Source organism: Pleurodeles waltl, chromosome 6, assembly GCF_031143425.1.
Source record: "Pleurodeles waltl isolate 20211129_DDA chromosome 6, aPleWal1.hap1.20221129, whole genome shotgun sequence".
In the NCBI taxonomy this organism is placed as follows: domain Eukaryota; kingdom Metazoa; phylum Chordata; class Amphibia; order Caudata; family Salamandridae; genus Pleurodeles; species Pleurodeles waltl.
The window spans coordinates 18,648,157-18,663,127 of NC_090445.1; the positions used below are offsets into that span (position 1 = coordinate 18,648,157).

At 40.2% G+C, this 14,971-nt stretch overlaps 1 protein-coding gene across 2 annotated transcripts in view; it reads left to right on the forward strand.

Moving 5' to 3' along the window:
- HMCN2 (hemicentin 2) overlaps positions 1-14,971 on the forward strand; it is an 816,728-nt gene that overhangs the window by 488,613 nt on the left and 313,144 nt on the right. For both annotated transcript variants that reach the window (XM_069237054.1, XM_069237056.1), the window contains exon 36: positions 252-348. In XM_069237054.1, coding sequence (XP_069093155.1) covers positions 252-348 — 97 coding nt within the window. The remainder of the gene's footprint in view (positions 1-251; positions 349-14,971) is intronic.

Sequence of the window (14,971 nt, forward strand, 5' to 3'; positions counted from 1 at the left end):
CTTTAGAGCCCAACCATGCATGCTTGTCACACTGAGCTGCACCAGGGGGCACAAACTCAACACCTCTGCTGGAGCCAGCAAACTTTCTGCAGATTGCAGTCTGTCATTCGTTGTAAGTGTGTTTCATGTGCAAGGAACATTACATATGCTCTGTGTTTCTATGTTTGCTCTTGTCATGCGTAGTTCTTGTGTCTGTCTATATCATATGTGGGTGGATTAGCCTCACCCCAAGATGTGCTTTGCCCCTGCAGATCGTAGCAGCAGGTGTGATGGATGAGGGCGTTTACTCCTGTGTGGGAACCAATGCCGCTGGCGAGGGCAAGTGGGACCAGACCCTGAAGGTGCTTGGTAAGAGAAATGCTGGAGAGCAATGGTTGTGGCAAAGGGAGGGAGCTCTGTGCTTAAACATCGTCCTTCGATGATTGTGGAGGGCCTGTGTGTGGTGGTGGACCTCTGGTTATTGAGTGTGGTGCTGGAGGGCCTATGTGTGGTGGTGTAACTCTGTTATTGAGTGTGGTGCTGGAAGGCATGTCTGTGGTGGTGGACCTCTGGTAATTGAGTGTGGTGCTGGAGGGTGTGTGAGAGGTAGTGGACCTCTTGTTATTGAGTGTGGTGCTGGAGGGTCTGTGTGTGGTGGTGGACCTCTGGTTGTTGAGTGTGGTGCTGGAGGGTCTGTGTGTGGTGGTGGACCTCTGGTGGTTGAGTGTGGTGCTGGAGGGCCTGTGTGTGGTGGTGAACCTCTGGTAATTGAGTCTGGTGCTGGACCTCTGGTTGCTGAGTGTGGTGTTGGAGGGCCTGTGTGTGGTGGTGGACCTCTGGTTATTGAGTGTGGTGCTGGAGGGTGTGTGAGAGGTGGTGGACCTCTGGCTATTGAGTGTGGTGCTGCACAAAGCTGGGGTTCTGTGCAAGGTGTGAAGGCTGTGTTTGATGTTGGATCATGCAAGAGAGGCTGTCCACAGTGAGATGGGAGGTGAAGTTACTTGTAATGCAGATACTCAGTCTGTGGGTAGGAGGGTGTATTGCCAGAGCTTGGAGCCTCGTCTGTGGACTTTGACCTGTGTGTGATGCCGGCCTCTATCCACAGAAGAGAGGCTGCTCATGATGATTGGCTGCTTTCACATACTTGTCATTCCCACAGACGTAGGAGGTGGGATGATGCACTTCTGGCAAACCTACAACCTACAAACTCTCCTAAGAAGCCTCACCTAGAACCTGTTGAAAGGTGAAGCACAGTTCTCATATCAGGAAGAGGATTGTCAAACAGTCTCTGAAAGCTGATACCAGAGTTACTGACTGACCTCACTTCACTTTGCCAAACAGATGTTTAGTAAGGTTTTATAAAAATGGAGATGTTTTATTAAGGTTTTACAAAAATGGAGATGTTTTAGTAAGGTCTTACAAAAATGGAGATGTTTTAATATAGTTTTCTAAAAATTTAGATGTTTAGTTAGATTTTATAACAATGGAGATGCTTTGGTAAGATTGTATAAAATGGAGATGTTTTAGTAAGGTTTTATAAAAATGGAAATGTTTAGTAAGGTTTTATAAAATGGAGATGTTTTATAAACATAGAGATATTTTGGAAAGGTTTTATAAAATGGAGATGTTTTATTGAGGTTTTATAAAATGGAGGTGCTTAGTAAGGTTTTATAAAAATGGAGATGTTTTAGTAAGGTTTTATAAAATGGATATTTTTACTGAGGTTTTATAAAAATGGAGATGTTTTAATAAGGTTGTATAAAAATGGAGATGTTTTGGTTTTATAAAATGGAGATGTTTAATACGTTTTATAAAATGGAGATGTTTAGTAATAGTATTGTTCTGTAAAATGGAAATGTTTAGTAAGGTTTTATAAAAAATAAGATGTTTAGTAAGGTTTTTAAAGAATTGAGGTGTTTTAGTAAGATTTTATAAAAATGGAGATATTTTAACAAGGTTTTACCAAAATGAAGATGTTTTAATAAGGTTTTATAAAAATTGAAATGTTAAAAAAAAAGTGGAGATGTTTTAGTAAGTCTTTATAGGAATGGGGATATTTAGTAAGATTTTCAAAAAAATTATATGTTTAGTAAGGTTTTATAACAATGGAGTTGTTTTAGTAGGTTTTATAAAAATCTAGATGTTTTGTAAGGTTTTATAAAATGGAGATGTTTTATTGAGGTTATATAAAAGTGGAGATGTTTTAGTAAGGTTTTATTAAATGGATATTTTTTAGTAAGGTTAATAAAAATGGAGATGTTTTAATAAGGTTTTATAAAAATGTAGATGTTTTAGTAAGGTTTTATAAAAATTTGTATTTTTTAGTAAGGTTTTATAAAAATGTAGATGTTTTAATAAGGTTTTATCAAAATGGAGATGTCTTGGTTTTATAAAATGGAGCTGTTTAATAAGGTTTTATAAACTGGAGATGTTTAGTAAGGTTTTATAATTAGTAAGGTTTTATAGAAAATTGAGATATTTAGTAAGGTTTTCAAAAAATTTAGATGTTTTAGTAGAATTCTATAAAAATGGAGATGTTTCAGTAAGGTTTTATAAAATGGAAATGTTTAGTAAGGCTTTATAAAAATGGAGATGTTTTAATAAGGTTGTATGAAAATGGAGATGTTTTGGTTTTATAAAATGGAGATTTTTAGTAATAGTAATGTTTTATCAAATGGAGATGTTTAGTAAGGTTCTATAAAAAATTTAGATGTTTATTACGGTTTAAAAAAAATTGAGATGTTTTAGTAAGATTTTATAAAAATTGAGATGTTTTAGTAAGGTTTTATAAAATAGATATTTTTAGTAAGGTTTTATAAAAATGGAGATGTTTTAATAAGGTTGTATAAAAATGGAGATGTTTTGGTTTTAAAAAATGGAGATGTTTAATAAGTTTTATAAAATTGAGATGTTTAGTAATAGTAATGTTTTATAAAATGGAGATGTTTAGTAAGGTTTTATAACAATTGAGATGTTTAGTAAGGTTTTAAAATATTGAGATGTTTTAGTAAGATTTTATAAGAATTGAGATGTTTTAGTAAGGTTTTATAAAATGAAAATGTTTAGTAAGGTTTTATACAAAAGGAGATGTTTAGCAAGGTTTTATAAAAAAGGAGATGTTTAGTAAGGTTTTATAAAAATAGAGATATTTTAGTAAGGTTTTACCAAAATGGAGATGTTTTAATAAGGTTTTTAAAAAATTGAAATGTTTAATAAAAAATGAGATGTTTTAGGGAGTCTTTATAGGAATGGGGATATTTAGTAAGATTTTCTAAAAAATGATATGTTTAGTAAGGTTTTGTAACAATGGAGTTGTTTTAGTAGGTTTTATAAAAATTTAGATGTTTTATAAGGTTTTATAAAATGGAGACGTTTTATTGAGGTTTTATAAAAGTGGAGATGTTTTAGTAAGATTTTATAAAATGGATATTTTTTAGTAAAGTTTTATAAAAATGGAGATGTTTTAATAAAGTTTTATAAAAATTGAGATGTTTTAGTAAGGTTTTATAAAAATGGGTATTTTTTAGTAAGGTTTTATAAAAATGAAGATGTTTTATTAAGGTTTTATAAAAATTGAGATGTCTTGGTTTTATAAAGTGGAGCTGTTTAATAAGGTTTTATAAACTGGAGATGTTTAGTAAGGTTTTATAATTAGTACGGTTTTATAAAAATGTAGATATTTATTAAGGTTTTCAAAGTTTTTTTTATAAAATGGAAATGTTTGGTAAGGCTTTATAAAAATATGGAGATATTTAGTAAGGTTTTATAAAAAATTTAGATGTTTAGTTAGGTTTTATAAAAATAGAGATGTTTTGGTAAGGTTTTTTAAAAATGGATGTGTTTTGGTAAGGTTTAGTAAAATTGAGTTTTATCAAGGTTTTATAAAAATGTGAATGTTTAGTAAGATTTTATAAAAATGGAGATGTTTAGTAAGGTTTTATAAAATGGAGATGTTTAGTAAGATTAAGAAAACATTGAGATATTTTAGTAAGGCTTTCGAAAAATGGTGATAGTTTAGTAAGGCTTTATGAAAATGAAGATGTTTAGTAAGGTTTAGTAAGGTTTTATAAAAATGGAGATGTTTTAGTAAGGTTTTATAAAAATAGAGATATTTTAATAAGGTTTTACCAAAATGAAGATGTTTTAATACGGTTTTATAAAAATCGAAATGTTTAATAAAAAATGGAGATGTTTTAGTAAGTCTTTATAGGAATGGGGACATTTAGTAAGATTCTCTAAAAAACTATATGTTTAGTAAGGTTTTATAATAATGGAGTTGTTTTAGTAGGTTTTATAAAAATTGAGGTGTTTTGTAAGGTTTTATAAAATGGAGATGTTTTATTGAGGTTATATAAAAGTGGAGATGTTTTAGTAAGGTTTTATGAAATGGATATTTTTTAGTAAGGTTAATAAAAATGGAGATGTTTTAATAAGGTTTTATAAAAATGTAGATGTTTTAGTAAGGTTTTATAAAAAGTGGTATTTTTTAGTAAGGTTTTATAAAAATATAGATGTTTTAGTAAGGTTTTCTAAAAATGGAGATGTCTTGGTTTTATAAAATGGAGCTGTTTAATAAGGTTTTATAAACTGGAGATGTTTAGTAAGGTTTTATAATTAGGAAGGTTTTATAGAAAATTGAGATATTTATTAAGGTTTTCAAAAAATTTAGATGTTTTAGTAGGATTCTATAAAAATGTAGATGTTTTAGTAAGGTTTTATAAAATGGAAATGTTTAGTAAGGCTTTATAAATATGGAGATGTTTTAATAAGGTTGTATAAAAATGGAGATGTTTTGGTTTTATAAAATGGAGATTTTTAGTAATAGTAATGTTTTATAAAATGTAGATGTTTAGTAAGGTTCTATAAAAATTTAGATGTTTAGTAAGGTTCTTAAAAAATGTAGATGTTTTAGTAAGATTTTATAAAAATGAAATGTTTTAGTAAGGTTTTATAAAATAGATATTTTTAGTAAGGTTTTATAAAAATGGAGATGTTTAATAAGGTTGTATAAAATGGAGATGTTTTGGTTTTATAAAATGGAGATGTTTAATACGTTTTATAAAATTGAGATGTTTAGTAATAGTAATGTTTTATAAAAATGGAGATGTTTGTAAGGTTTTATAACAATTGAGATGTTTAGTAAGGTTTTAAAAAAATTGAGATGTTTTAGTAAGATTTTATAGAAATGGAGATGTTTTAGTAAGGTTTTATAAAATGAAAATGTTTAGTAAGGTTTTATACAAAAGGAGATGTTTAGCAAGGTGTTATAAAAAAGGAGATGTTTAGTAAGGTTTTATAAAAATAGAGATATTTTAGTAAGGTTTTACCAAAATGGAGATGTTTTAATAAGGTTTTACAAAAATTGAAATGTTTAATAAAAATGGAGATGTTTTAGTGAGTCTTTATAGGAATGGGGATATTTAGTAAGATTTTCTAAAAATTGATATGTTTAGTAAGGTTTTGTAACAATGGAGTTGTTTTAGTAGGTTTTATAAAAATTGAGATGTTTTATAAGGTTTTATAAAATGGAGACGTTTTATTGAGGTTTTATAAAAGTGGAGATGTTTTAGTAAGGTTTTATAAAATGGATATTTTTTAGTAAGGTTTTATAAAAAATGGAGATGTTTTATAAACATTTAGATGTTTAAGTAAGGTTTTATAAAAATGGGTATTTTTTAGTAAGGTTTTATAAAAATGAAGATGTTTTATTAAGGTTTTATAAAAATTGAGATGTCTTGGTTTTATAAAGTGGAGCTGTTTAATAAGGTTTTATAAACTGGAGATGTTTAGTAAGGTTTTACAATTTAATACGGTTTTATAAAAATTGAGATATTTAGTAAGGTTTTCAAAGTTTTTTTTATAAAATGGAAATGTTTGGTAAGGCTTTATAAAAATATGGAGATATTTAGTAAGGTTTTATAAAAAATTGAGATGTTTAGTTAGGTTTTATAAAAATAGAGATCTTTTGGTAAGATTTTTAAAAAATGGATGTGTTTTGGTAAGGTTTAGTAAAATTGAGTTTTATCAAGGTTTTATAAAAATGTGAATGTTTAGTAAGATTGTATAAAAACTGAGATGTTTAGTAAGGTTTTATAAAATGGAGATAGTTTAGTAAGGCTTTATAAAAATGAAGATGTTTAGTAAGGTTTAGTAAGGTTTTATAAAATGGAGATGTTTAGTAAGTGTAGGAAGTTGGCTCTGTATATACTATCTCAAAGTGAGAGATAGTGTGCATAGAGTCCAAGGGTTCCCCTTAGAGGTTGATAGTGGCAAAGTTAGATAATGCTAATGCTCTATTTTGTGGTAGTGTGGTCGAGCAGTAGGCTTATCAGAGGGTAGTGTTAAGCATTTGTTGTACACGCACAGGCAATAAAGGAGGAACACACACTTAAAGACTTAACTCCAGGCCAATAGTTTTTATATAGAAAAATATATTTTCTCAATTTACTTTAGAACCACAAGATTCATGATTTGAGGTAAGTACATAAAATGCAAGGTACTTCACACAGGTAAGTATAGAACTTTGATTCAAAGCAGTAGTACACACAGTTTTAGTTAAAATGGCAATAAGCTATTTTAAAAGTGGACACTGTGCAAAAATCAACAGTTCTCAGGTAAGTAAAGCACTTACACAGTCAGTCTCCTGGGCATAGGCAGCCCACCATTGGGGGTTCAAGGCAACCCCAAAGTCACTGCACCAGCAACACAGGGCCGGTCAGGTGCAGAGGTCAAAGGAGGGCCCAAAACACATAGGTGCCAAAACAGGGGTGCTCCAGGTCCAGTCTGCTAGCAGGTAAGTACCCGCGTCCTCGGAGAGCAGACCAGGGGGGTTTTGTAGAGCACTGGTAGGGGGACACAAACAGGCACACAAAACACACCCTCAGCTGCACAGGTGCGGCCGGGTGCAGTGTGCAAAGTAGGTGTCGGGTTTGCAATAGAAACAATGGAGGAACCTGGGGGTCACTTAGGCGAAGCAGGCAGGGCACAGGGGGGCTTCTCGGGCCAGCCACCGACGGCTAGGAAGAGGGCCACCTGCTGGTCACTCCTGCACTGGTGGGTGGTTCCTCTCGGTCCTGGTGGCTGCAGGTGCAGTGCTTGGTCCAGGCGTCGGGTTCCTTGTTACCAGGCAGTCGTAGTCAGGGGAGCCTCTGGATCCTCTCTGCAGGCGTCGTTGTTGGGGAGCAGGGAGGTCAACTCAGGTTACCCATGTCGTCGTAGTTGCCTGGGAGTCCTCTCTGCGGTGTTAGTTCTCTGGAGCTCGAGCCGGGGGCGTTGGGTGCAGAGTGTGAAGTCTCACGCTTCCGGCTGGAAGAGAGAGTTCTTTGAAAGTTGCTTTAATGTTGCAAAGTTGTTGCAGTTTTTGAACAGTGCCACTGTTCTCGGGAGTTTCTTGGTCCTTTGGGTTCAGGACAGTCCTCTGAGTCCTCAGAGGTCACTGGTCCCTGTCGGATGCGTCGCTGTGCAGGTTCTTTGAGTCTGGAGACAGGCCGGTTGTCATCTCCGTTGTTTCTGCAGGGCTTTCAGGTCAGCAGTCCTTCTTCTTTCTTCAGGTTGCAGGAATCTGATTTCCTGGGTTCACGGTCACCCCTAAATACTACATTTAGGGGTGTGTTTAGGCCTGGAGGGCAGTAGCCAATGGCTACTGTCCTGGAGGGTGGCTACATCCTCTTTGTGCCTCCTCTCTGAGAAGAGGGGGCACATCCCTATTCCTATTAGGGGAATCCTCCAATCTCAAGATGAAGGATTTCTAAAGGCAGGAGTCACCTCAGATCAGGGCACCTTAGGGGCTGTCCTGACTGATGAGTGGCTCCTCTTGTTTTCCTCATTATCTCCTCCAGCCATGCCACCAAAAGTGGGGGCAGTGGCCGGAGGTGTAGGCATCTCCACTAGCTGGGATACCCTGTGGTGCTGTAACAAAAGGCATGAGCCTTTGAGGCTCACCGCCAGGTTTTACAGTTCCTTCAGGGGGATGTGGGAAGCACCTCCACCCAGTACAGGCCACAGAGTGACAAAGGCACTCACCCCATGTGGCCAGAAACTCATCTGGTCGTGGCAGAAACTGGTCAGCCTAGCACTAGGAGTTGGACTGGTATTCAGGGGACATCTCTATGATGCCCCCTTGGTGTATTTTACAATAAATCCCACACTGGCATCAGTGTGCATTTATTGTGCTGAGAAGTTTGATACCAAACTTCCCAGATTTCAGTGTAGCCATTATGGAACTGTGGAGTTCATGTTTGACAAACTCCCAGATCATATACTCTTTATGGCTACCCTGCACTTACAATGTCTAAGGTTTTGCTTAGACACTGTAGGGGCATAGTGCTCATGCACTTATGCCCTCACCTGTGGTATAGTGCACCCTCCCTTAGGGCTGTAAGGCCTGCTAGAGGGGTGACTTACCTGTGCCACCAGCAGTGAGAGGTGGGCATGGCACTCTGAGGGAGTGCCATGTCGACTTAGTCATTTTCTCCCCACCAGCGCATACAAGCTGTGAGGCAGTGTGCATGTGCTGAGTGAGGGGCCCCAGGGAGGGATAAGACATGCTGCAACCCTTAGAGACCTTCCCTGGCAACAGGGCTCTTGGCACCAGGGGTACCATTTACAAGGGAGATATCTGTGTGCCAGGGCTGTGCCAATTGTGGGAACAAAGGTACAGTTTAGGGAAAGAACACTGGTGTTGGGGCCTGGTTAGCAGGGTTACAGCACACTTTCAATCATAACTGGCATCAACAAAAGGCAAAAAGTCAGAGGGTAACCATGCCAAGGAGGCATTGCCTTACAGTAAGGTTTTATAAAAATGGAAATGTTTAGTAAGGTTTTGTAAAAATTGAGACATTTTAGTAATGCTTTAGAAGAATGGAGATGTTTTACTAAGGATCTAGAAAAATCAAGATGTTTAGTAAGGTTTAATAAAATGGCGATGTTTAGTAAAGTTTTATATAAATGGAAATGTTTAGTAAGGTTTTATAAAATGGAGATGTTAAGTAAGGTTTTGTAAAGATGGAGATGTTTAGTAAGGTTTTATAAAAATGAAGATGTTTTAGTAAGGTTTTATAAAATGGAGATGTTTTAGTAAGGTTTTATAAAATGGAGATGTTTAGTAAGGTTTTATAAAATGGAGATGTTTAATAAGGTGTTATAAACATGGAGATGTTTAGTAAGGTGTTACAAAATGGAGATGTTTAGTAAGGTTTTTTAAAATGGAGATGGTTAGTCAGGTTTAATAACATGCCGATGTTTAGTAAAGATTTATAAAAATGAAGATGTTTGTAAGGTTTTATAAAATGGAGATGTTTAGTATGGTTTTGTAAAAATTGGGATGTTTAGTAAGGTTTTATAAAAATGAAGATGTTTTAGTAAGTGTAAAGAAATGGCTCCCTGTTGCAGTTACCCCCCACTTTTTGCCTGATACTGATGCTGACTTGACTGAGAAGTGTGCTGGGACCCTGCTAACCAGGCCCCAGCACCAGTGTTCTTTCACCTAAAAATGTACCATTGTCTCCACAATTGGCACAACCCTGGCACCCAGGTAAGTCCCTTGTAACTGGTATCCCTGGTACCAAGGGCCCTGATGCCAGGGAAGGTCTCTAAGGGCTGCAGCATATCTTATGCCACCCTGGGGACCCCTCACTCAGCACAGACACACTGCTTGCCAGCTTGTGTGTGCTAGTGGGGATAAAATGACTAAGTCGACATGGCACTCCCCTCAGGGTGCCATGCCAACCTCACACTGCCTGTGGCATAGGTAAATCACCCCTCTAGTAGGCCTTACAGCCCTAAGGCAGGGTGCACTATACCACAGGTGAGGGCATAGGTGCATGAGCACTATGCCCCTACAGTGTCTAAGCAAAACCTTAGACATTGTAAGTGCAGGGTAGCCATAAGAGTATATGGTCTGGGAGTCTGTCAAAAACGAACTCCACAGCTCCATAATGGCTACACTGAATACTGGGAAGTTTAGTATCAAACTTCTCAGAATAATAAACCCACACTGATGCCAGTGTTGGATTTATTAAAAAATGCACACAGAGGGCATCTTAGAGATGCCCCCTGTATTTTACCCAATTGTTCAGTGCAGGACTGACTGGTCTCTGCCAGCCTGCTGCTGAGAGACGAGTTTCTGACCTCATGCGGTGAGAGCCTTTGTGCTCTCTGAGGACAGAAACAAAGCCTGCTCTGGGTGGAGGTGCTTCACACCTCCCCCCTGCAGGAACTGTAACACCTAGCAGTGAGCTTCAAAGGCTCAAGCTTCGTGTTACAATGCCCCAGGGCACTCCAGCTAGTGGAGATGCCCACCCCCTGGACCCAGCCCCCACTTTTGGCGGAAAGTCCAGGAGAGATAATGAGAAAAACAAGGAGGAGTCACTGGCCAGTCAGGACAGCCCCTAAGGTGTCCTGAGCTGAGGTGACTCTGACTTTTAGAAATCCTCCATCTTGTAGAAGGAGGATTCCCCCAATAGGGATAGGAATGTGACCCCCTCCCCTTGGGAGGAGGCACAAAGAGGGTGTACCCACCCTCAGGGCTAGTAGCCATTGGCTACTAACCCCCCAGACCTAAACACGCCCTTAAATTTAGTATTTAAGGGCTCCCCTGAACCTAAGAATTTAGATTCCTGAAACTACAAGAAGAAGAGGACTGCTGAGCTGAAAAACTCCTGCAGAAGAAGAACAGAAGACACCAACTGCTTTGGCCCCAGTCCTACCGGCCTGTCTCCTGCCTTCCAAAGAAACCTGCTCCAGCGACGCTTTCCAAAAGACCAGAGACCTCTGAATCCTCAGAGGACTGCCCTGCTTCAAGAAAGACAAGAAACTCCTGAGGACAGCGGCCCTGCTCCAAAAAGACTGCAACTTTGTTTCAAAGGAGCAGATTTAAAGACTCCTGCAACTCCCCGCAAGAAGCGTGAGACTTGCAACACTGCACCCGGCGACCCCGACTCGACTGGTGGAAAACCAACACCTCAGGGAGGACCCTCCGGCGACTCCAAGACCGTGAGTAACCAAAGTTGTCCCCCCTGAGCTCCCACAGCGACGCCTGCAGAGGGAATCCCGAGGCTCCCCCTGACCGCGACTGCCTGAACTCTAATTTCCCGACGGCTGGAAAAGACCCTGCACCCGCAGCCCCCAGCACCTGAAGGATCGGAACTCCAGGGCAGGAGTGACCCCCAGGAGGCCCTCTCCCTTGTCCAGGTGGTGGCTACCCCGAGGAGCCCCCCCTTTCCTGCCTGCATCGCTGAAGAGACCCCTTGGTCTCTCATAGGAAACTATTGAAAACCCGACGCGTGTTTACACACTGCACCCGGCCGCCCCCGCGCTGCTGAGGGTGTACTTTCTGTGTGGACTTGTGTCCCCTCCGGTGCCCTACAAAACCCCCCTGGTCTGCCCTCCGAAGACGCGGGTACTTACCTGCTGGCAGACTGGAACCGGGGCACCCCCTTCTCTCCATTGAAGCCTATGTGTTTTGGGCCCCTCTTTGAACTCTGCACCTGACCGGCCCTGAGCTGCTGGTGTGGTGACTTTGGGGTTGCTCTGAACCCCCAACGGTGGGCTACCTTGGACCCCAATCTCAACCCCGTAGGTGGTTTACTTACCTGCTAAAACTAACAATACTTTACCTCCCCCAGGAACTGTGAAAATTGCACTGTGTCCACTTTTAAAACAGCTATTTGTGTTTTACGTGAAAAGTATATATGCTACTGTAATTATTCAAAGTTCCTAAAGTACTTACCTGCAATACCTTTCAAATGAGATATTACATGTAGAATTTGAACCTGTGGTTCTTAAAATAAACTAAGAAAAGATATTTTTCTATAACAAAACCTATTGGCCTGGATTTGTCTCTGAGTGTGTGTTCCTCATTTATTGCCTGTGTGTATGTACAACAAATGCTTAACACTACTCCTTTGATAAGCCTACTGCTCGACCACACTACCACAAAATAGAGCATTAGTATTATCTCTTTTTGCCACTATCTTAGCTCTAAGGGGAACCCTTGGACTCTGTGCATACTATTCCTTACTTTGAAATAGTGCATACAGAGCCAACTTCCTACATTGGTGGATCAGCGGTGGGATACAAGACTTTGCATTTGCTGGACTACTCAGCCAATACCTGATCACACGACAAATTCCAAAAATTGTCATTAGAAATTGATTTTTGCAATTTGAGCTATTTTTTCTAAATTCTTAAAAGTCTTTCTAGGGCCTTGTGTTAGTCCCTGTTTAGCATTTCCTTTTAGAGTTTAAAAGTTTTGTGAAAGTTTTAATTAGAACCTAGAACTAGTTTTAGATTCTTAAAAAGTATTCCAACTTTTAGAAGCATAATGTCTAGTACAGAGATGAATGTGGTGGAACTCGACACCACCCCTTACCTCCATCTTAAGATGAGGGAGCTAAGGTCACTCTGTAAAATAAAGAAAATAACAATGGGCCCCAGACCTTCCAAACTACAGCTCCAGGAGCTTTTGGCAGAGTTTGAAAAGGCCAACCCCTCTGAGGATGGCAACACAGAGGATGAAGATAGTGACTTGGAAGGAAATTCCCCCCTACCAGTCCTAACTAGGGAGAACAGGGCCTCTCAAGCCCTGTCTCCAAATATAGTAGTCAGAGATGCTGCTTCCCTAACAGGAGGGACCAACATCTCTGAAATCACTGAGGATAACTCCAGTGAAGATGACCTCCTGTTAGCCAGGATGGCCAAAAGATTGGCTTTGGAAAGACAGATCCTAGCCATAGAAAGGGAAAGACAAGAGATGGGCCTAGGGCCCATCAATGGTGGCAGCAACATAACTAGGGTCAGAGATTCTCCTGACATTTTGAAAATCCCTAAAGGGATTGTAACTAAATATGAAGATGGTGATGACATCACCAAATGGTTCACAGCTTTTGAGAGGGCTTGTGTAACCAGAAAAGTGAAGAAATCTCACTGGGGTGCTCTCCTTTGGGAAATGTTCACTGGAAAGTGTAGGGATAGACTCCTCACACTCTCTGGAAAAGATTCAGAATCTTATGACCTCATGAAGGGAACCCTGATTGAGGGCTTTGGATTCTCCACTGAGGAGTATAGAATTAGATTCAGGGGGGCTCAAAAATCCTCGAGCCAGACCTGGGTTGATTTTGTAGACTACTCAGTGAAAACACTGGATGGTTGGGTAACTGGAAATGAAGTGCATGACTATGTTGGGCTTTATAATTTGTTTGTGAAAGAACACATTTTAAATAACTGCTTCAATGAAAAGTTGCATCAGTATCTGGTAGACCTAGGTCCAATTTCTCCCCAAGAATTGGGAAAGAGGGCAGACCACTGGGTCAAGACTAGGGTAACCAAAACTTCCACTGGGGGTGACCAAAAGAAAGGGGTTACAAAGCCTCCCCAGGAGAAAGTGGGTGACACTAGAAATCAAGAAAAAGAGTCCTCTGTAGGCCCCCAAAAACCAGACCAGGTGGGTGGGCTCCGAGACACAACCCAAAACAAAGGTGGGTACCAGGGTAAGAACTGGGATGCCACTAAGGCATGGTGCCATACCTGTAGACAGACAGGGCACCACACCAAGGACACTTGTTGTCCCAAAAACAAACCCCCTAGCAAAATCCCAGGGGTGACCAGTGTAGCCATTGGGGATGACTCCTCAGATGAGGAGGTCTTCATAGCCTTCAACTGGAAAAAGGGCCCAACAGGTGAGTTAGAGATTCCAGAGGGAAGTAGACACTTCCACCACCTACTGGTGAATGGAATCCCAGCCACTGCCCTGAGAGACACTTGTGCCAGTCACACTATTGTGCATGACAGGCTGGTGTTCTCAAACCAGTACATCCCAGGTGAGACTGCCAGAGTAAGAGTTAGCCCAGACAGGGTCACTGATAGGCCAGTGGCTTTTGTGCCCATAGAAGTGGGTGGGACTTTTAGCTGGAGAAGGGTGGTAGTCAGTACAGACCTCCCCCTTGATTGTCTCCTTGGAAATGACTACCCAGAGGTTAGTCAGAGCCCAAGAGAGGAACTGGTCCAGTGCCAGTCCTCTCCCAAGGATTCTGGAGGTCCTGCCCCTGCAGTAACTGCAAGCAGGCCCCAGAAGAAAAAGAATAGAAAACAGTGTAGGAAGGGTGGACCACCTTTAGCCAAGGTTCCAGCAAGCCAAGGAGATTCTGCTCCAGTAGGGGAGAACTCCAAAAGTGGCTCCGATAAAGTCCAACCTGACCCACAAGAAGTCCTGGCTAGTCAGGCAACTGTTAAGCCTGAGTGGGTGGCTCCTCAGCTAACAGAATAAAGAGTGGAAGAAGGGTGTTTACTACAAGGTGTGGTAACCCCCCACTCTAATACAGCAGACAGGCACCCTGAACCCAAAGAAGCCTGTAACTTAGCCCCTTTCCTTGTAGGTGAAGAGCTAAAGGTGTGGTTCTGGGCACTGACAGCTGTCAGTGGCCTCTGCTGGGTGTTAGCCTTTATGGCTGCACTATCCTTGGCATGGTGGTCTGACCCCATGCCAAATAGCAAGTTAGGCCCCCTGACCCTGTTGATCATGGTGGGGTTACTCCAGCTCTGGGTAACCTCTTTGGGTAAGCTAGGGGTGACCATGGCTAAGATAAGATTAGCAGAGGTGGATACCTCTAACCCCAAAATAGAGAGAATGGGTGAAGACATAAAAAGCACAGACAAGAGGCAGTTCAGATTAGGTCCTATCACTGTGGAAGTGGGTCAGTTCCCCAGAGGGAATGACCTGAACAGGAGGATGTAAGACAGAGTAGGCCCTGCAACAAACCAGCCTATTTCCTCTACTCTTCCTCGCCGGACAGACTAAGAAGACTCTCCCAGCTTTGGTTGAGTCTCCTGGCCTGTGGGCTGGGGGGGGCTTGTGTAAAGAAATGGCTCCCTGTTGCAGTTACCCCCCACTTTTTGCCTGATACTGATGCTGACTTGACTGAGAAGTGTGCTGGGACCCTGCTAACCATGCCCCAGCACCAGTGTTCTTTCACCTAAAAATGTACCATTGTCTCCA